This window comes from Geotrypetes seraphini, chromosome 5 (assembly GCF_902459505.1).
Source record: "Geotrypetes seraphini chromosome 5, aGeoSer1.1, whole genome shotgun sequence".
NCBI classification, from domain to species: Eukaryota; Metazoa; Chordata; class Amphibia; order Gymnophiona; family Dermophiidae; genus Geotrypetes; species Geotrypetes seraphini.
The window spans coordinates 261,744,823-261,765,822 of record NC_047088.1 but is presented as its reverse complement, the minus strand read 5'-3'; the positions used below and the strand labels follow the sequence as shown (position 1 = coordinate 261,765,822).

At 44.6% G+C, this 21,000-nt stretch overlaps 1 protein-coding gene across 5 annotated transcripts in view; it reads left to right on the top strand.

The window, feature by feature from the left end:
- The first annotated feature begins 3,956 nt into the window (after positions 1-3,956).
- Positions 3,957-21,000, top strand: part of TNS1 (tensin 1) — a 606,988-nt gene continuing 589,944 nt past the window's right edge. For 3 of the 5 annotated variants that reach the window (XM_033945996.1, XM_033945995.1, XM_033945994.1), the window contains exon 1: positions 3,957-4,094. In XM_033945996.1, the coding sequence (XP_033801887.1) occupies positions 4,017-4,094 (78 nt within the window). In that variant the 5' untranslated portion in view covers positions 3,957-4,016. The remainder of the gene's footprint in view (positions 4,095-21,000) is intronic. The other 2 variants (XM_033945997.1, XM_033946001.1) reach the window with 2 other exon arrangements.

Here is a 21,000-nt window from a genome sequence, read left to right as displayed (position 1 = left end):
CCTTTGTTGTCTCCCTCCCTCCCTCCCTCCATGCAGTGCCTCCCTCCAGCGGGTGTCTTACCTTCTGACCGGCTCCCACCTGGCTGTTTTATGCTGTCTGCGGTGCAATGCGCGTTTTCACTGCCGCCCCCGGTGTTATCTTCTGGCCGGCTCCCTCTTCCTCACTGACGTAGTGCACAAAGCTGCGTGCGGTGGCTCCTCGCGCGTCCTGCGCCTCATCCGGAAGCCTTCCCTCTGATGCTGTGATGTCAGAGAGAAGGCTTCAAGTTCAGGCGCAGGACGCGCGTAGGAGCCGCCGCCCGCGGCTTTGTGCACTGTGTCAGTGAGGAAGAGGGAGCTGGCCAGAAGATAACACCGGGGGCGGCAGTGAAAACGCTGCATCGATCGCACGGGAGAGAGACACGCGGGTACCCAGCTCATCGGGCCCCCCTGATCTCCTCGGGCCCTGTATGGGCCGGCAGAAAATTGTTGCGACTGGCGGTTGAAGAACGCTGCTCTAGGGGGTACTGCAGTGAACGTCACATTAAAAAGTCCCAGGTGCACATGTCACTATAACCTGCTTATATTATGTGGTGAGCCCTCCAAAATCCATTCAAAACTTGTACCCGGCCAGTACAGCACTATAATAGCCCTTATGCCTTTATGTTGGTTTTTGGCGGGTTTTGGAAGGCTCACCTTACTAAGGCGAACTAGCCATTTTATTCTGCGTTAATAAACGCTAACGTGTCCATAGATTATAATGGACGTGTTAGCGTTTAGTGCGCCTCAGGAAAAGGACCCCAATAGAAGCAGGTTATGGTGAGATGACAATTCTGGTTCCAAACAGCTATTGAGCTCTAGCAATTTCGTACTAGGGAGAACCAGCTTTCATATGTAGAAAAGCCTCCCAGAAGAAGTGGGGAAGGGGAGGGGGGGTAGGGGGGAAGGGAGGGGAGTGGGGGGTGGGTATAAGATGTTTTGCAGTGGGTCATTTGGAAAATGTTTTGAAGGAACGATAAAAATATGTATGAAAACATAATAATTGTGAATCTAATTGAAATGAAAATCTATGTGTATTCTATTATGTTTCCTTCAATAAAATGCTATAAATTAAAAGATGATCAACTTACTTTTTTTTTTTTTGCTTGATAATGAGAAACCAATTTATGTATGTCCTGAGCATTTTTCTTTTATAATTAGCAAAGCTGTAATGGTGCTGACATCATAACAGAGAGGCTTAAAAATACTTTTGTAATAATTCCTAAAGGGAGAGACGTTAATGGTTTTTCCAGGAGCTGAGCTTAGACAGAAAGAGAAACCAAAGCGAAGGCAAGGGATGAACCCAGGTCTCTTAGACAGAAAAGCCAATCTGATCTCTCTCAGGTGCCACAAGAAGGCTGACCCTCTCAGAGTCTGCCAACCCAAATTCCCCAGACCTTTTGACAAAGGGCCCGACTCTCCACTGTCTCGAGTCTCAAACGCTGATGTGGTTCATCCTATGCCTGACCACGCCGGGTTTTGTCATCCAATGTTCTGTTACACTGTTCGCCATCCTTCTACTATACTTTACTGTTAAAGCTACAACCTCCATATCCTGGTGTTGTGGGTTCAAACCCAGCTTGCTCCTCATGACCTTGGGCAAGTCACTTAATCCCCCCCATTTCCCCAGGTACATTAGATAGATATGAGCCCACTGGAACAGACAGGGAAAAATGCTTGATTACCTGAATAAATTCATGTAAAACATTCTGAGCTTCCCTGGGAGAACAGCATAGAAAACTGAGTAAATAAATAGTGTAAAAAGTTTCAGCCTCTGATAACCATTGTGACATCATAATGCCTCGTTCCACCAATAAGTGATGTCACAATGGCTTCATTGTCCTAGACTTGGCTCACTTTTGCTACATTTTGATTTCTAGAGTGGTGCAGTGGTTAAAGCTACAGTCTCAGCACCCTGAGGTTGTGGGTTTAAGTGACCCTGGGCAAGTCACTTAATCCCCCCATTGCCCCAGGTACATTAGATAGATGGTGAGCTCACCTGGACAGACAAGGAAAATGCTTGAGTGCCCGGATAAATTCATATAAACCATTCTGAGCTTCCCTGGGAGAACAGTATAGAAAATTGAATGAATAAATAGTGTGAAAAGTTTCAGCCTCTGATAACCAGAACTGGTATTGTGACATCATAATGCCTCATTCCACCAATAAGAGCCAACCTCATCATTGATGTCACAATGGCTTCATTGTCCTATACTTGGCTCACAGTTACTACATTTTGAGTTCTAGAGTGGTGCAGTGGTTAAAGTTACAGCCTCAGCACCCTGAGGTTGCGGGTTTAAGTGACCCTGGGCAAGTCACTTAATCCCCCCATTGCCCCAGGTACATTAGACAAATTGTGAGCTCACCTGGACAGACAGGGAAAATGCTTGTGTATCTGAATAAATTAATGTAAACCATTCTGAGCTCACCTGAGAGAATGGTATAGAAAACTAAATACATATTTTGTATGAAATCAGTAGTCCCGTGTGCAACAAATTTTTTAGATTGCTAAAGAACGGAGTTTTAAGTGTCAGTCTGCCACTAATAATGGGTTTGAGGTTAGAAAAACCACAGCAAGTGCCAGCGAGGTGATGATTCCCATCTGGATTTTTAGGGTCCCCTGGAAAGCTCCTTCAGGCTTCTGGATTTCAGGTTTGCTACAATTTGAACTTGGCTCGTTTGCTTGGTAGGTCCAGGAATCAACGGTTATGAGTTTAACTTTTCTGCTGGCAACCCTTAAATGTTTGGAGGGAAATCAACTGGGTGGCTTTAGGAGCTTCTTAGAATTCCCAGGTGAGGAGGTTACTTTGCTTTGTCTGTCCTTAGATGAAGACAGAGGGGATGGTAAAGGTGATAAAGCAGCTTCTCCAATATAGTGGGGAGAGAAATCAACTTCCCCGTCTTAGGAATGGTGATAGAGAGGCATCTGGAGCAGGGAAAGGCAGATAGAGGAAGGACTGAAATAAGAAGGAAAGTGAAAGAGAGGACCAAGAAAGAAAGAAAAAAGAGACAAGTAGGAAGGAGAATGGAGAGACAAAAAAAAATGAGGGATAGAATGACAGAGAAAGCAGGGAGAGGGGAAAAGATCATACTGTGAGGGAAATAGGTGGAGGGAGTGACAGATGAAAAAGGGAATTTGAGGGGAGAAGGAAAAAGGAGAGACAGAGGGGGAGTGAGACTGAGGGGGGAAGGAAGGGAAAGGAAGAACTGAGCAGGAAGTGAAGGAAAGGAAATTTCAATGTGTTAATTCTCCAAAAGTGACTCAAGGATTTTCCCCTATCTGTCCTGGTGGGTTCACACTTTACCTAATGTACCTGGGGCAAGTGACTTGGCAGCATGGGATTTGAACCCACAATCTCAAGGTGCTGAGGCTGTAGCATCAACCCCTGAAGACAGAAAAGGCGATGTAACAAGTTCTCAATCAACAACGATTCAAATCAATTCTGCCGGGGTTTCTTGAGAGTCTCTTAAAAGAGTCGTAAGTGCGGAAAGCAGGGTTGAGGGAGCGCGATGCAAACAGCTGGCAGGTCGCACATCTGGGCGGAGGGGGGAGGGGTGGTGGAGGAGGTGGCTGCTGTGCTTTGCTGTCCCTTGAGCTTGACATAGGGTGGGATAGGGCTAAACTCTGTAGTCAGGGAGAAATGGAGGATCCTGACCCCTGGGCTGGCATGGAAGGGGGGGGGGGGGCTGGAGAGAGTGCAAGTCTGTAGCGCACCCAACCCAACCCCGAATTATTCCCCCCCCCCGAAAGCCTGCAAAAGTGAGGCGCAGACAACTAAGGGGACCCCGTAGGGTGAGTGGCAGAAGCCGCTCTGATTTGTAGCTCTTCACAGCTGGAGAAAGGAGGGGAGGACAGGATGGGAAAAGAGGGAGGGAGGGAGAGAGGCTGGAGGGGGAGGGAAAGAAAGGGCAAGGAAGGTCCAAGAAGCGGCAAAGTTTCCAAGTGGCAGCGAGGAGGAGCCTCGGCTGGGGCCGGAGGAGGAAGGATCGGAGCCCCGATGAAGCCCAGCGTCCCGCCGGCTCCTCTCCGCCGCAGCATGTCCGGTTCCCGGCTCTGCCTCTCCTGCCTGCTCCCGGTACGTGTACTTGGCGGCTTCTCGCCGGCTAAAATTGTCTGGATCTCTGGAGGAATTGTAATGCAGAAAAAGGGAGAGGAGGGAGGGGGGGGGGGAGGGAGAGACAGTCCCGACGGATTTCTTGCAGGAGGAGGAGGCGGCAAGTTAAAGATGCCCGGGCTGCAGGCATCGGAAGGAGAGAGTCTGTGGCAGAGCCAGGATTAGACCTCTCTGGACAAAGGTCTGAAATGGGGCTGATGGAGGGGAGGACAAGATTGCAAAACGACCCCCCTCGGGGGCTGCACATTTCTTGGGCCGCCACCGCTACTCTCTGCCCTAGTGAGTCCAGCTCCCGGCTCTGCCTCTCCTGCCCGTCACTTCCGCGGGAGCCCAAATTACAGACTAGAGTTTTGGGGAAGGAGTTGCAATGCGGGAAGTGGGGGGAGAACTGGCAGAGATCTGGGTGGAGGGAGGAGGATGCTCTGGGCAAGGGGGCAAGGCTGCATCCAGAAGAGAGCAGCTCATTCGAATGAGGGCATGCCATGGTGAGGCATAGACAAATCCGGAGATGCAAGGAGGGTGAGTGCTGGAGGTTGGGAAAAGATCCACTCAAAGCACAGACGGTATTATTGTGTCAAATCCACAGGGAATACCGCACAGGAGCATCTCACCAAAGTCATGCCCTGTAGTGCAACAAAGCCATAGCACTAGAAGGGGAATTCCATGCTGAGCTCGAGTATTACCACACCAGTGCTCTCACAGACCCAGAGCATTACCACAGAAATACCACATCATAGTTTGGCCAGATTTTATTAATCAGCATTTTCCTTTTCATAAGCCCATTATTTGCACTGTAGAAACTGGTTTTAAGGCTTCTGTATTGTTCACACTGGTAGTTTTTCCTTTTAACATATTTTTCTGAATCAAGCTTCACAGAAACGAAATGAAATAAATACAGAAGTAAACACATATAACATGGAAGCATAACTTCAGAAAAATACCGGGAGTGTGCGAATACTGATAAAAAAAAAAAGGAAAGAGAAAACCCAAGCAAAGGCTCCGCCCAAACCCCATGTCCAAGATCCCATTGGTTCCCTCCCTCAGAGCTATTCTGCTCCACTGGGTAGGGATACCATATGGCTCCAGAAAAAGGAGGACGGATTGACTTCCATTGCTTTCAACAGATGTCTCACTCTGTCCTCCTTACTTCTATGGAAGTAAAACCTGGAATTTGGATTAGAGAATGACGGTGACTGTTACCCGCGGCTAGCCTTGGATAACCCGCTGAAACGGGGACGTAAAAATGTCACCGCAGGGAACGGGGACAAGGCCATTCACCGCTCCACGGGGAGGAGCAGGGGGCAGGGAAGAGGGTGGGGAGGGATGCCACCACTGAAAAGTTCTCAGCCTAACCAACCAACTTCCTAAATTCTGAGCGCTATTTTGCCACGGTAGCTGAAAAGAGGGTTTTCTTATTTCATTAAGTGTCAATTTTTGCTGAAAAGAAATTCTCTGTTTTTTGACATTGTTTCAGATCAGATCATTCTCTTCTTGGTTGGGCTGAGAACTTTTCAGCAGCCTCTGGTAGCCTGAGGAGTTTCAGTCTCTGGTAACCAGAGCTGAGACTGTGATGTCATAATGCCTCATTCCTCCAATAAGAGCCAACCTCATTAATGATGTCACAATGGCTTGATTTATTAGAAACCAGGGGGTGCTGAAAAATTCTCAGCCCAACCAACTTCCTAAATTCTGAGCGCTATTTTGCCACGGTAGTTTGAAAGAGGGTTTTCTTATTTCATTAAGTGTCAATTTTTGCTGAAAAGAAATTCTCTGTTTTGACATTGTTCCAGATTATTGATGGAACCATCTCCATATCATTCTCTTCTTGGTTGGGCTGAGAACTTCTCAGTACCCCCTTGTAACTTCTGGCACATCAAAGCAGCTTTGCCCTAGTATCTACACAAGCTTTGGCACATCTTAAACTATATCTTGGTGCCAATTTAGAGAATTGAGCCCATTATGTCTGATTGTTTGTTTTTATAGAATTTCTGTAGGGTGGTCATGATTGTATCAAACTCATGAGGGCAGAGCCAATTGGTCACCCACAAAAAGAGGTATAACATCACCAACTGTAGAATAGATTTGCAAAGGCCTGGTCAGGAGAAACCGGGAAGCAAACAGCAGCAAACATCACTATGATCTTTTTTTCAGCATGAAATTTGACCTGACGAAGTCACATTTCGGCAAATGCCTTCATCAGGCGTCCTAAAACATTTGTTAAAATGGAAATAGGCAAAGAAATCATGGGGTCGGTATTCAAAGTGGTTTAACTGGGCAGGAGAGCTGGCTGGCTACTGATATTCAATGTCACTTAACTGCGTGATGCCGTTGACTACTGGATCTAAGTGGCCATTTGCAATCCAGGTAGGTTAGGGATGCTGTGGGAGCAGAGTTTGGGCGGAGCCAGTACTTAGCTGGTTAGTGGCAATCTTCAACCTGCTAGCTGGCAGATAAAGTTAGGGTATCCTCTCTCTGAAGGCTTTCTAGCTAAAGATTAAAAGCATTTATTGCAAGTATATACTGTTACTCAATTTGCCGATAAGTACCATCTTGCGTAGCAAATGAAATATTTGAATCTAAAACTAGGCTTGGAAATCGCACCGCAAAAGCAAGTAGTCTTTCAGGTGTCAGGTCAAAAGCGCGCCGGGACAAAGGCATGAGCAGACAATTGAGCACAGCGCAGAGGCGCGCACTGAAGAAAATTACTGTTTTTAGGGCTCTGATGGGGGTGGGTGGGGGGGTACTTAATACAGATCGCGCCGCATTGTGGGGGCGTTGTGGGGGGTTTGGGGGGATGTAACCCCCCACATTTTACTGAAAACTTCACGTTTTCCCTGTTTTTAGGGAAAAAGTTAAGTTTACAGTAAAATGTGGGGGGTTACAACCCCCCAAGCCCCCCCCAACGCCGGCGCGATTTGTATTAAGTAAACTGGGGGTGCTCCCCAACAAAACCCCCCGTCGGAGCCCCTAAAAACAGTAATTTTCTTCGGCGTGCGCCTCCGTCTTGCGCTCAGTTGTCAGCGCGCGCCTTTGTCTTCCGCGTTGTTGTCTATGAACCAGTCTTTCATAACTGTGCCAGCAAAAAAACTCATGACTCTGTTGGACAGACATGTACGTAAACTCATTTTGAGGGGCATTTTCAATAGGACGACGAAGTCTGACTTCGGATGTTTTAAGAAAAACATCCAAAAATCGGGTGGTGAAAATGTCCCCTTTTTTAACCCACAAGACATCTATTTTTTTTTTTTTTTTTAAATGGCCCAGCTAGATGCTTTGTCCAGCTAAACGTTTATTTAAAAAGCAAAATTTTTTTTTGACAATAATAAAAAAAAGAAGTCCGAATTAAAAAGTCCAAAACAAGCCATTAGCATGTAGGAGGGGCCAGCATTTTTAATGGACTGGCCACACAGACATGCGAGCAGAGCAGTGGGGCACCCTAGGGGGCACTGCTGTGAACTTCACATTAGGGGTGCCATCTCACCTGTCTACCACCCCAATAGCCCTTATGCCTGCAGGTGTCACCTATAAGGCAATACAATGGTTTTTTTGGGTGGGCTCACACTTTCCGCCATAGTAACATAGTAAATGACGGCAGATAAAGACCTGAGTGGTCCATCCAGTCTGACCAACCATACATGCTCCATAAATTAATTATTTAGTTTAAATGGCCCTTTTTCTTAGATATTTCTACAAGTTAGGTGTACAAGTTAGGGTGGCCTATGAGCCTGGTCCCCCTTCTCTGCAGCCCACTACACTGTCCATCAGGCAACTCCAGAGACGGGTACCTTTTGGCTTTTATACATTTAAAAATAGGTCTAGCCCAAAACATCCAAATTGTGCCCTGGATGTTTTGTAAAATGTTTGATTATCACTGTAAAACATCCAAGTGCTAAGCCTGCCCTAAGCCCACCCCCCCAAAAAAGCGTCTAACATACCTCTGTAAGATTTAGACACACTGGAGACAAAACGACCAGAAAGACATCTAAAAAGTTAGTTTCAAAAATGCCCACTTGGCCGTTGTGACTAGTAAGTCGTCCAAGTGTTGGTTTATGCCCTCTTGTGTGGACGTCTATGTTTTTTTGAAAATGAGCTCCATTGGGTTCTTCAACTCTGCCAAAATACACTGGCACTGGGCAAATTGTCACCTCAAACATTGATAACTGAAGGCAAGTAAGATGGTTAAGGGGTTGAAGGAGTTGCCGTACAGTGAAAGATTAGAGAAACTGGGCCTCTTCTCCCTTAAGCAAAGGAGACTGAGAGGGGACATGATAAAACATTCAAGGTATTGAAGGGGATAGACTTAGTAGATAAGGGCAGGTTGTTCACCCTCTCCAAGGTAGGTAGAACGAGAGGGCACTCTCTAAAGTTGAAAGGGGATAGATTCCGTACGAATGGAAGGAAGTTCTTCTTCACCCAGAGAGTGGTGGAGAACTGGAATGCTCTTCCAGAGGCTGTTATAGGGGAAAACACCCTCCAGGGATTCAAGACAAAGTAGATAAAGACAGGTTGTTCATCCTCTCCAAGGTAGGTAGAACGAGAGGGCACTCTCTAAAGTTGAAAGGGGATAGATTCCGTACAAATGGAAGGAAGTTCTTCTTCACCCAGAGAGTGGTGGAGAACTGGAATGCTCTTCCAGAGGCTGTTATAGGGGAAAACACCCTCCAGGGATTCAAGACAAAGTAGATAAAGACAGGTTGTTCACCCTCTCCAAGGTAGGTAGAACGAGAGGGCACTCTCTAAAGTTGAAAGGGGATAGATTCCGTACAAATGGAAGGAAGTTCTTCTTCACCCAGAGAGTGGTGGAGAACTGGAATGCTCTTCCAGAGGCTGTTATAGGGGAAAACACCCTCCAGGGATTCAAGACAAAGTAGATAAAGACAGGTTGTTCATCCTCTCCAAGGTAGGTAGAACGAGAGGGCACTCTCTAAAGTTGAAAGGGGATAGATTCCGTACAAATGGAAGGAAGTTCTTCTTCACCCAGAGAGTGGTGGAGAACTGGAATGCTCTTCCAGAGGCTGTTATAGGGGAAAACACCCTCCAGGGATTCAAGACAAAGTAGATAAAGACAGGTTGTTCATCCTCTCCAAGGTAGGTAGAACGAGAGGGCACTCTCTAAAGTTGAAAGGGGATAGATTCCTTACGAATGGAAAACTGGAACGCTCTTCCGGAGGCTGTTATAGGGGAAAACACCCTCCAGGGATTCAAGACAAAGTTGGACAAGTTCCTGCTGAACCAGAACGTACGCAGGTATGGCTAGACTCAATTAGAGTGCTGGTCTTTGACCTAAGACCACCGTGTGAGCTGGTCTGACCCAGCAGCGGCAATTCTTATGTTCTTATGTTCGTAACAGAAGCCCAAGTAAACCGCTCTGAATTTTACCGGAAATTACACTGGTTGCCAGTGGAGGCACGTGTGAAGTTTAAATTTGGTTGTTTTTGTTTCAAAGTTCTGTTTGGACTTTCTCCCAAATACCTGACTGATCTCTTTACTTTTGCAAATAAGAAACATAGGAGAAATTCGCACCTGAACTTTGTCTTCCCGCCTGCTAAAGATTGCAAATTTAAAAAAAACACCATGATCATCTTTTGTCATAACAGGCAGCATTAAGGGGGATTTGGAAAATCTAACCATGTCTTTGAGGTCTTATGTGAAATTTAGAAGAAATTTAAAGACATATTTGTTTCTTAAATATTTGGGTAATTAATTCCCATGTTTATGAACGTATACTTTACTAATCTATTCTGTTAGTTTTACGTAATTTTCAATTTATTCAATTGTATACACTATTATAAACTTTTGTTAATCGCATAGAACTTCACGGTCCTGCGGTATATAAGCTGATTATGTTATGTTAGGAGCGGAACAGAAACTCTCAATGAACATACACATAAAGGGCTCCTTTTACTAAGGTGCGCAAGCGTTGGTAGCGCACAAACAAAATTACTGCGCGGTACGCTTCTAGAATAACGCCAGCTCAATGCTGGCGTTAAGGTCTAGCGTGCGAGGCAATTTAGAGTGCGCTAAGGCCCTAACGCACCTTAGTGAAAGGAGCCCAAAGTCACACACACGATCCACATAAAGGAAGAGCTTTTGCAGCTCACTTAAAACTTCCTGCAGTGGAGCTTTAATTGCATATACGGGGTTAAAAATGATGCATGGAAATTTGGGCGCTTGCCCAGTCTCCACATGCAATTCAATTGACTGACAAGCCAATTAGCGACCGTAATTGGGCACTAATTAACATGAAATAAAATATACACGCGTTGTTTCAGGCACTGGGATTATGTAATGATCCAAAGGGGGTGTGGCCCCGGCAGGGGCATGGGTGGATCAGGAATTTATGCACGGGGGAAGCCAGTGTTTGTCCTGGGAGCAATAGCATGGAATGTTGCCACTCTCTGGGATTGTAGAATCTTGTTACTTTCTGGGATTCCGGAATCTTGCTGTTCTTTGAGATTCTACATGGAATGTTGCTACTCTTTGGGATTCTAGAATCTTGTTACCCTCTGGGATTCCGGAATCTTGCTATTCTTTGAAATTCTGTTTGGAATGTTGCTACTCTTTGGGATTCTAGAATCTTGTTACTCTCTGGGATTCCGGAATCTTGCTGTTCTTTGAGATTCTATATGGAATGTTGCTACTCTTTGGGATTCTAGAATCTTGTTACTCTCTGGGATTCCGGAATCTTGCTATTCTTTGAAATTCTGTATGGAATGTTGCTCCTCTTTGGGTTCTAGAATCTTGTTACTCTCTGGGATTCCGGAATCTTGCTGTTCTTTGAGATTCTATATGGAATGTTGCTCCTCTTTGGGTTCTAGAATCTTGTTACTATCTGGGATTCCGGAATCTTGCTATTTTTTGGGATTCTACTCCTTGGGTTTTGGACAGGTACTATGGACCTGGATTGACCACTGGATTGGCTACTGGGCTTGATGGACCATTGGTCTGACCCAGTAAGGCTAGTCTTATGTTCTTATCCTGGAATCTATGCATGGTTCTATAGAATAAGGGAGATCTCCACCTCATTTAGGCATGAGAATCTGCACCAGGTTTTACTTGCTGTAAATCCTCTAAAAGTTGGCATGGAGCCCACTACCCAATGGTGCCCAGCTTTGAGTGTCATTTATAGAACAGCGCTTTGCGCAGAATTTTGTTGATGCCATTTATACAATTGAGTCCTACATGTGCTGACAACTTATGAAAAATTGCTGTGTTCGGATAAATAAATTGTTGGAAAACCAAATTAAAAATGCATTAATATCTTTTTTTAATCTCTCAGGAAGCTAAGAACTGTAAGGGAATATTTTGAGCCATTCTGTTCTTATTAGCCTTTAAGGTTGTTTATTCAATCCTTGATTTTATCGAGATTACATTATTGCGGCATTGTGTTTGCTGGTTGCAATATAATAAATCTCTTCTTTACCTGTTACAATTAGTTCTTGGGCTAATCTATGGATTGAGGAGATGTGATTTTGTGAAGGCTATTTATTCCATTGGCTCCCGGTAGAGGCCCAAATACAGCTTAAAGTAGAGAAGATATTGATGGGTGATGCTCCGGTTTATCAAACTGATTTAATGATTTTGCTACATGGTTCTAAAAACACTTCCTGATATTCAGACCGCGGGAGATTGCCATAGATCTTCCACAGTCCAGAAATTCAGTGCAGGTGCCGTATCTAGTGGCTGGCATTGAATTTCTGGGCTATTTTTGGGTGGCTGAGACCTAGCCAGCTAGCTCTTAATGGTCAAAGACAGACCATCCTTTTAGGTGGTTCTATCTGGCTGCTGAAGTTAGCCCATCCACTAAGCTGCATATTCATCTGGAGATGGCGTCTATCTCCCACTGAATATCGCTGTGTGCTATTTAGCTGGCCGGGAGTCATTCCCAGCTGGTTAAAGATCACTGAATATTGGGCTCTTGTAATACTTTTAGGTACATTTTTCTATAGTTCATAAGCTGAAGTCAGTGAAAAAGTTTACCGCCTCTTTGTCACATCAAATGGTGGCAAATGGCAATCTAAAATGCCATACCTAACTGCTAGATGATTTTGTAAAAACCTATCTGTATTACAAATTTGTTCTATCGAATAACGCTTAAAATTTCTCCTGGATCCAAGGGAATAGGAATTACAGCAAGCGGCCTTTCTGCTCCTTCCACTTCTTGGTCTCATGCAGCAATGCAGAGGCGGAGTGCCTTTTCAGCTGCCAGAGGTAAATGGCCTTGCTGCTTTGGTCCTGCCATAGCCCTGGTAGCTGGGTACTGCACAGAATAGCACCTCATTCCCTTCTGGTACTCCTGCTGGCACTAGATTGGCTCAGGCTATGGCATGTGGATCTCGTTGGTGAGTGATCTGCTTCATAATCCTGGAGGTTATGATTTGGCCCTTGAAAAGGGATGCCTACCTAAGAAGGGGTTCTTATTCACTGAGATCTTCACTGCGCTTCAGATCCACCAGTCTCACTTCTGTGGTCTGTGTCCAGGTTTGGAAGGGAATTGGGGGCACATGACTCACTTTCCACTTGAAAAGTGCAGATTGCCAAGGTTGAGTTTCTGAGGCATGGGAGGCCACTGAATTCTCCAAAGGTTTAGCTATCGACTCTTTCTAGGTCTTTCTCTCACCATTCACGGGGACATTGCTCGATTTGGTAAGGGGTCGCTATGTTGCACCTTTCAAGTTTCAAGTTTAATAAATTCTTTGATTAGATCGCAAAATCTCATTTCAATGCAATTTACATCAGATAAAAATCAAATAAAATCCACATATATCACATATACTGCTAATTGACATTAAAACATTAGGGAAAAGGGCAGCTTAAATTACAATATTAAAAAAATTAAAACCAGAAATAAAATCGGGTATAGGTTTAGTACACACAGGATGGGAGACAAATAACCACATATTTCAGTGAACCTCCTCGTCACAGCATAAAGTATAGTAAAGCTATACTTTTATCTATTAAAAAGCGTCTTTAAAAAGCCAGCTCTTTAGAAGACTTTTAAATTTGTTCAATAGTTTTTCTTCTCTTAGATTAAGTGGAAGTAAATTCCAAATTTGGGGGGCCGAAACAGAAAAAATCATGTCTCTCCTAGAGTCTATAACTTTTAAAGAAGGGACTGTCTTCTGATCTTAAAGATTTTAATGGGGAGTATGATATTAAATATCTTTCCAGAAATGTCAGGGCCTTATTTATGAGTATTTTATGAGTGAGTAAAGCTATCTTATAAGTGATTCTATGGATTACTGGTAGCCAGTGTTTTTCCTTTAAAAGTGGTATTACGTGATCAAATTTTTTCTTTTTCGTAATTATTTTTATTGCGGTATTTTGGATGATCTGGATTCTACGTATTTCTTTTAAAGAAGCTCCTTTATATAGGGCATTGCAATAATCAATTTTTGATATTATCAGTGAATGTATTAAAATATTTTAAGCTGATAGTGATCTAATCATTCTTAGCCTATAAAAACAGGCTCTTACTAGTGTGCTAATTTGTTCATGGTAATTCAATTTGTAATCTAACATAACTCCCAAAATTTTCACTTTTGTAAGAGCATTAAGGATTGTTTTATTCATAATAATATCGGTTCCTAGTTCTAGCCCCTCTCTACAAGGAAAAAGAATGATTTCAGTTTTAAGTGTATTAAGTGCTAGCTTATTGTCCTGTAGCCATCGAGTAATTTTTGAGAGTTTATCGTTGATTTCCGTGATGTCACCGGAAGTCATTATGTCATTGTATAGATCCATGGTGAGGCCCCACCTGGAATACTGTGTGCAATTCTGGAGGCCGCATTACCGTAAGGATGTGCTGAGGCTGGAATCGGTCCAGAGAATGGCCACCCGGATGGTCTCGGGACTCAAAAATCTCCCGTACGAAGAACGGTTAGACAAACTGCAGCTATACTCGCTCGAGGAGCGCAGAGAGAGGGGGGACATGATCGAGACGTTCAAGTATCTTACGGGCCGCATCGAGGCGGAGGAAGATATCTTCTTTTTCAAGGGTCCCACGGCAACAAGAGGACATCCGTGGAAAATCAGAGGCGGGAAACTGCACGGTGACACCAGGAAATTCTTTTTCACCGAAAGGGTGGTTGATCGCTGGAATAGTCTTCCACTGCAGGTGATTGAGGCCAGCAGCGTGCCTGATTTTAAGGCCAAATGGGATCGGCACATGGGATCTATTCACAGGGCAAAGGTAGGGGAGGGACATTAGGGTGGGCAGACTGGATGGGCCGTGGCCCTTATCTGCTGTCTATCTCTATGTTTCTATGTTTCTAAAGGATACAGAAGCTGCATGTCATCAGTGTAGGCAAAGGGTATCAGTCCTATTGATTGACTGAGAGTTTATAAGGGTGCCAGAAATACATTGAATAATAATGGTGATAAGATTGATCCTTGAGGAATCCCAAAATTACTTGATTTTATATTTGCTGTAGAGTCATTAAATATTACTTTCAAAGTTCTGTCCTTAAAGTATGACTGAAACCATTGCAAGACAACTTCTGCAATTCCTAAAGATTCTAATCTGCTTAATAGTAGGTGGTGATTTTGGCAGTCAGGAAGGTGTTAGAACTAGTTCAGCCTCTGTCTGTCTGCCCTTGTTCCTTCTTTTCCTCCTTGGGTAATCTCCACTTTCCATAAGAACCAGGAAATCTATCTGCCCTCCTTCGTGGATGGAGGTTCGGAATCTGCTCCCAAGAAGTTTCCAAACTAGAAGTCCTAAGAGTTCTGTTCAGATGTTTACAGGAGGGAGGGAGAGTGTGGTGCAGTGGTAAAAGCCCCAGCCCCAGCGCCCTGAGGTTGTGGGTTCAAACCCACATTGCTCCTCACGACCGTGGGCAAGTCACTTAATCCCCCCAATGTCCCAGCTATATTAGATAGATTGTGAGCTCCCTGGGACAGGGAAAAATGCTTGAGTAGCTGAATAAATTCATGTAAACCATTCTGAGCTGAATAAATAAAGAAAACTTTAGGTCCAGATCTACCTAGTCGCAGCGCACCCTTGTCGCAGCTGGTAAGAATCCCCAAACCTTTAACATAAGAATTTGCCTCCGCTGGGTCAGACCAGAGGTCCATCCCACCCAGCGGTCTGCTCCCGCGGCGGCCCCTCAGGCCTATCACCTGTGCAGTGGTCCCTGACTATTCCTATAACCTACCTCAACTCCTTTCTGTACCCCTCAAACCCCTTATCCTCTAGGAACCTATCCAAACCTTCTTTGAAGCCCTGTAACGTGCTCTGGCCTATCACGGCCTCCGGAAGCGCGTTCCATGTGTCCACCACCCTCTGGGTAAAAAAGAACTTCCTAGCGTTTGTTCTGAACCTGCCCCCTTTTAATTTCTCCGAGTGCCCCCTTGTACTTGGGATTTATATATATAGCTCTACATATACCAGTATAAGGTCAACAGATATTACAAAATAAGAAGTCATAAATTTGCTAAGGCTCAAACTTTATAACTTCTGTTGGAATATTGACTTCTTTAAATATGTAGCTTGGGAGTATTTTCTCACAATTAAAAAATAAACTGGGCTAATATGGTGCCCCAGGAATACAGCCAAACACACAGGGATTGCAATTAAAATAATAGTTTATTGAGTTCAGTACAAGTATTTCTCAAGTCTGTTCTCTTCACAGGCTGGACACTGAAATCAATAACCACATGGGTCTCGGTGATAGTTCATTCTTAATCCCTGTCCCTGACAGGCTCTTCAGTGCAAGTAAGCTACCTTTCCCTCTTCTCTTAACTTAAGTAGGCTTGTCCTACTTCACTGAAGCCCCTGCCTCTGTCAAACAAAGGGTAGTCATCTCTCCAGGTACTACAGCCAACAGGCACACCCTAAAAGGACCTCTTGCCTCGGGGCCTCTTCCTGGGAAGTCTCTTACTGAGGGACCTCCCTGATTCTACACACTCCGGAGGCTTTTAACCTTCTTCCCCCCTGAGCCTTGCCCCTCTGGCTCATGTCTTGCTTAAGTAGTTTAGCGCCCTCTGCTGTCAGGAAGTTAAACTGTGCCCTAAGGGAGTGTGCCTCAGTGCACTCTCCACTTCCTCTCACAAGTAAACAAGAATAATGATGCATCAGGGCTTCCAGGAAGGCTGTGGAAATCTGAAAATAGAACCCTTTGAATATGCCCAAACAGCAATGAGCATAAGGGACTGGATGTTTTTGGGTTGGCTTTTCTAGCTTTGGTTATTGTATGGATATTATAAAACTTGTGGGCTGAAATAAGAGAGGGCCTAAATGTTGAATTTAGTAGGACTGTAAAATTCTAAAAGGAAGATGATTTTGTAAATCAGGAATAATGGGAGTAGGAAGGCCAGGACTTGTAATCAGGAGAGGCTTGGGTTGGATATGGAAGGCAGGGGTCAAAATTCAGTCGAAAGGTTGAGTAAACCTGCTGATGCAGGAAGCCATAGAGAAAACGTGTTCATACCAGCAGTCTACATCTTAAAATAAATTTTTTGTTTGGGGGGGGGGGGGTGGGGGGCGGGAGCTACTTATACTAGGTACAATTTAGAATATCTAAGGCTGAAATTGATTTAGCTCAGGGGTCTCAAAGTCCCTCCTTGAGGGCCGCAATCCAGTCAGATTTTCAGGATTTCCCCAATGAATATGCATGAGATCTATGTGCATGCACTGCTTTCAATGCATATTCATTGGGGGAATCCTGAAAACCCGACTGGATTGCGGTCCTAAAGGAGGGACTTTGAGATCCCTGATTTAGCTGGTGGTTTGAGGGGGAGGGGAAAGAAAGGGGTTGGGAGGGGAAGAAATAACCACATCTTTACATGCTGTTTTGCAGGAATTCTGAAAATAAATAGTGCTATGAAAAATTATTAGCTGCATAGAGCAGAATATTCTATTTCAGTATTATTGCATTTCATTACTAAAAAAAGATTGAACATCAATTAATTTTATAGCACTATTAGACATACACAGCACTGTACAATGCTGATAAATATTCAGCTACAACATATAATATGTCCATGCCCACAAGAGCATACGGTCTAAGCCAGGGGTCTCCAAAGTCCCTCCTTGAGGGCTGAATCCCGTCGGGTTTTTAGGATTTCCCCAATGAATATGCTTGAGATCTATATGCATGCACTGATTTCAATGCATATTCATTGGGGAAATCCTGAAAACTTGACTGGATTCGGCCCTCAAGGAGGGACTTTGAGACCCCTGGTCTAAGCCAGGGGTAGGCAATTCTGGTCCTCGAGAGCTGGAGCAAGGTCAGGTTTTCAGGATCTCCACCATGAATATGTATGAGATGGATTTGCATGCACTGCCTCCTTGAGATGCAAATCTATCTCATGCATATTCATTGTGGATATCCTGAAAACCTGACCTGGCTCCGGCTCTCGAGGACCGGAATTGCCTACTCCTGAGACAGAGCAACATTTGATGAATTTCCTCTGGACCGATTTTGTCTACACTACAGCCTGTCAGTAATTCATTCTCTGCCCTGCTTGGTTTCCTTCTCTAACTCCATCCCACCCCAGCCAAGTCTGCCAGAAAGGCCCGCTGATAGGGGGAAGCTTGCTGCAACCAGAGCTAAAAATCTCCAGGACTTTGGCGACTAGAGGGTTTGAATTTCCTGAGCTGCACGGGGTCACAGGGTCATGATGTAATTGACAGGTTGGGTTAGACAGGAGACAAGAGCGTCTGTCACTTTCACTGAAGGGGTGAAGCCCATAGACTGGTAGAAGGAGGAGATGGGGGAGGATGTCCCCTAGGAATCAGTGTTTACTCTGTCAGGGTAATAATTGGGGCATGTTTTCTTTAGTATCATGACCCCTTCCCAAACACCGACACGTGCCTCTGATGGCATCGCCATTCCCACTGACTTATGCCCTATGCAGCGTATCTTAGATCTGGGAATGAAAAATAGTGAGTCTTATAGAAAGCCTTGCAGCTGTGTATCCAGAAAATCCTTCGCAAGCCAAGGAAGATACCAAAGAGTACAAGTTACGTTATGTGCAATCTTATATATATCCCACAAAATCCTCATTAATTAGAGTTCTAGACGGGCTACAGACAACATATTTTATTTAAAAATTGATATATTGCCTACACTCTAATCCAGTGTCTCGCAAATGCAGTGCCCCAGTCGGAAGGCACCTGGAAGTGCACGGATGTCGACGCGATGACATCACGCGCATGTGTGATGTCATTGCATCGACATCCACACCTGCACGGCGGCCCATCTGGCCGCGACACCCCCGGGAGGTGCGGGGAGAGGAAGAGAGATGCCGGCCAGGAGGAGAGTTACCTACGCCGTCTGACTTCCTACAGGACGTGCCTCTCGCCACGACTCTCCTCGCCAGTGTGTCGTGGCACACCTGAAATCTCAGGAGGCACAATGCTCTAAGCGATTTCCATAAAATAAATACATAATTACAGATCAAAAACTTAAAAAAATGACAAACTGCCATTCTCTCCTAAACAAAATGACAAACTTTGCTCAGTCCCTACAATTAATCAATTTGCTGTATAACATACCTTACAAACAATCTAGTCATAGCATAGATGGAAAAATCTGCCTGCTTGTGGACTTCAAAAACCAGTACAGAAGCTATTTATTTCTTAGAGATCAAACACATCCTAAATTGTATTGGCTCCACATGGCTTTTAACAGTTTCTTAAAATTAAAACCGTGAGAATATAATCTTAAATGTTCCGACAACATATTCCAAAGGGACACTCCAGTAATTGAAAACATTTTCGATTCTGTGGCCACATATCTCACCTAGGCCTGAGAATCTTGCTCTTTCTATCACTATACTCGGGATTTTAGAAGCCCCAGAGCAGTATTTCTCTTGAAAAGAGGAGACATGATCGAAACATTCAAAATACTGAAGGGAATAGACTTAGTAGATAAAGACAAACTGTTCACCCTCTCAAGTTTCAAGTTTATTTTGAATTTAATGGTTCGCTTATTAAGACTAAGCGAATTACATAATAAAAATTTTTTAGCATAGAGCAATAAAACAAGTTATTTTACATTAAAAATTTCAATGGGCTGCAACAAACTGACAATACAGAAGTACTTAGATACAAATGGGAAAGGACATGAGGGAGAAAAAGTTACAAATTGATGTTTCCAAAGGGAAGAAAAGGGGTATGTGATGGGTAGGGTATAACGTTTAGGCTGGGGTAGGATGTGTGAAGAGATATTGACAGGTTTAGATCTTCACAAAAAGTTGTACTAAAGATTAAATGAGGCTTTGAAGAGAAATGTTTTTAGATTAGTTTTAAATGAGTTAAGATCTTTGATTTCTCTAATATATAGGGGAAGAGTATTCCATATAAGAGGAGCCATGACTGAGAAGATGTCATGGCGTCTAGTTCCTATTATTTTCAGTGAGGGGACCATTAGTAGCCCTTGTGTATTAGACCGAAGTGAACGATTTGAAGTATGAGGAATTAAGAGCCGATCTATAAACTGTGGTAGAGAGAATGAGAGGGCACTCTCTAAAGTTAAAAGGGGATAAATTCCGTACAAATGTAAGGAAGTTCTTCACCCAGAGAGGGGTGGAAAACTGGAACGCTCTTCCGGAGGCTGTTATAGGGGAAAACACCCTCCAGGGATTCAAGACAAGGTTGGACAAGTTCCTGCTGAACCAGAACGTACGCAGGTAGGGCTGGTCTCAGTTACGGCGCTGGTCTTTGACTTAAGGGGCGCCGCGTGAGAGGATGGTTGGGCACGAAGGATCACTGGTCTGACGCAGCAGCGGCAATTCTAATGTTCTTAAAGTGCTCTGGGTTTGTAGTTCTTTGGGAATACTGGTGGTAAAACTGCATTGGGCACACCATGTTGCAATATTCTTGCTACAGCGCTTCGTGGTTGGGTCACTATTGTTTAGTTTTCCAGTGCTTTTAGTCTAGACTAGGCACACTGTAGAAAGTCATGGTCTGATACATCAGTGTTTTTCAACCTTTTTACACCTATGGACCGGCAGAAATAAAAGAATTATTCTGTGGATCGGCAGTTGAAGAACACTGGGCTAAGTCATGGGCCAGACCCCGCCCACCTCTACCCAAGCTCCACCCCAGTTCCCGCCCCCATAATAGTACTAATTGCACATTGCACGACCCGTACCTCATCTGGAAGCCTTCCCTCTGACGTTGCAACGTCAGAGAGAAGGCTTCCGGTTCAGGCGCAGGATGCCCGTAGGAGCCGCTGCCCTTGGCTTTGTGCACTGAATCAGTGAGGAAGAGGGAGCTGGCTCGAAGATAACGCCGCATCGATCGCACTATGGACTGGCGGTTGAAGAACACTGTTTTGGGCCTGATGCACATGCTGGCCCTGTGGACCGGCACTGGTCCATGGACCGGTGGTTGAAGAACACTGTGATACATTATAATGTTCTGGATTTGACACATTGTAGCGTATTCCTGTGAGAACAATGATAATGTTCAGGCTATGGCACACTGAGGGAATGGCCTGGGCTTGATATTTATTCCGTTTTCTATCCCATTCTCCCAGGGGAGCTCAGAATGGTTTACATGAATTTATTCAGGTACTCAAGCAGTTTTCCCGGTGGGCTCCCAATCTATCTAATGTACCTGGGGCAATGGGGAGGATTAAGTGACTTGCCCAGGGTCACAAGGAGCAGCAGGGGTTTGAACCCACAACCTCAAGGTGCTGAGGCTGGAGCTTTAACCACTGCATCACTCTAGAAATCAAAATGTAGTAAGAGTGAGCCACGTACAGGGCAATCCAGCCATTGTGACATCACTGACGAGGTTGGTTCTTATTGGTGGAATGAGGCATTATGACATCACAATACCAGCTCTGGTTATCAGAGGCTGAAGCTTTTCACACTATTTATTCATTCAATTTTCTTTACTTTTCTCCCAGGGGAGCTC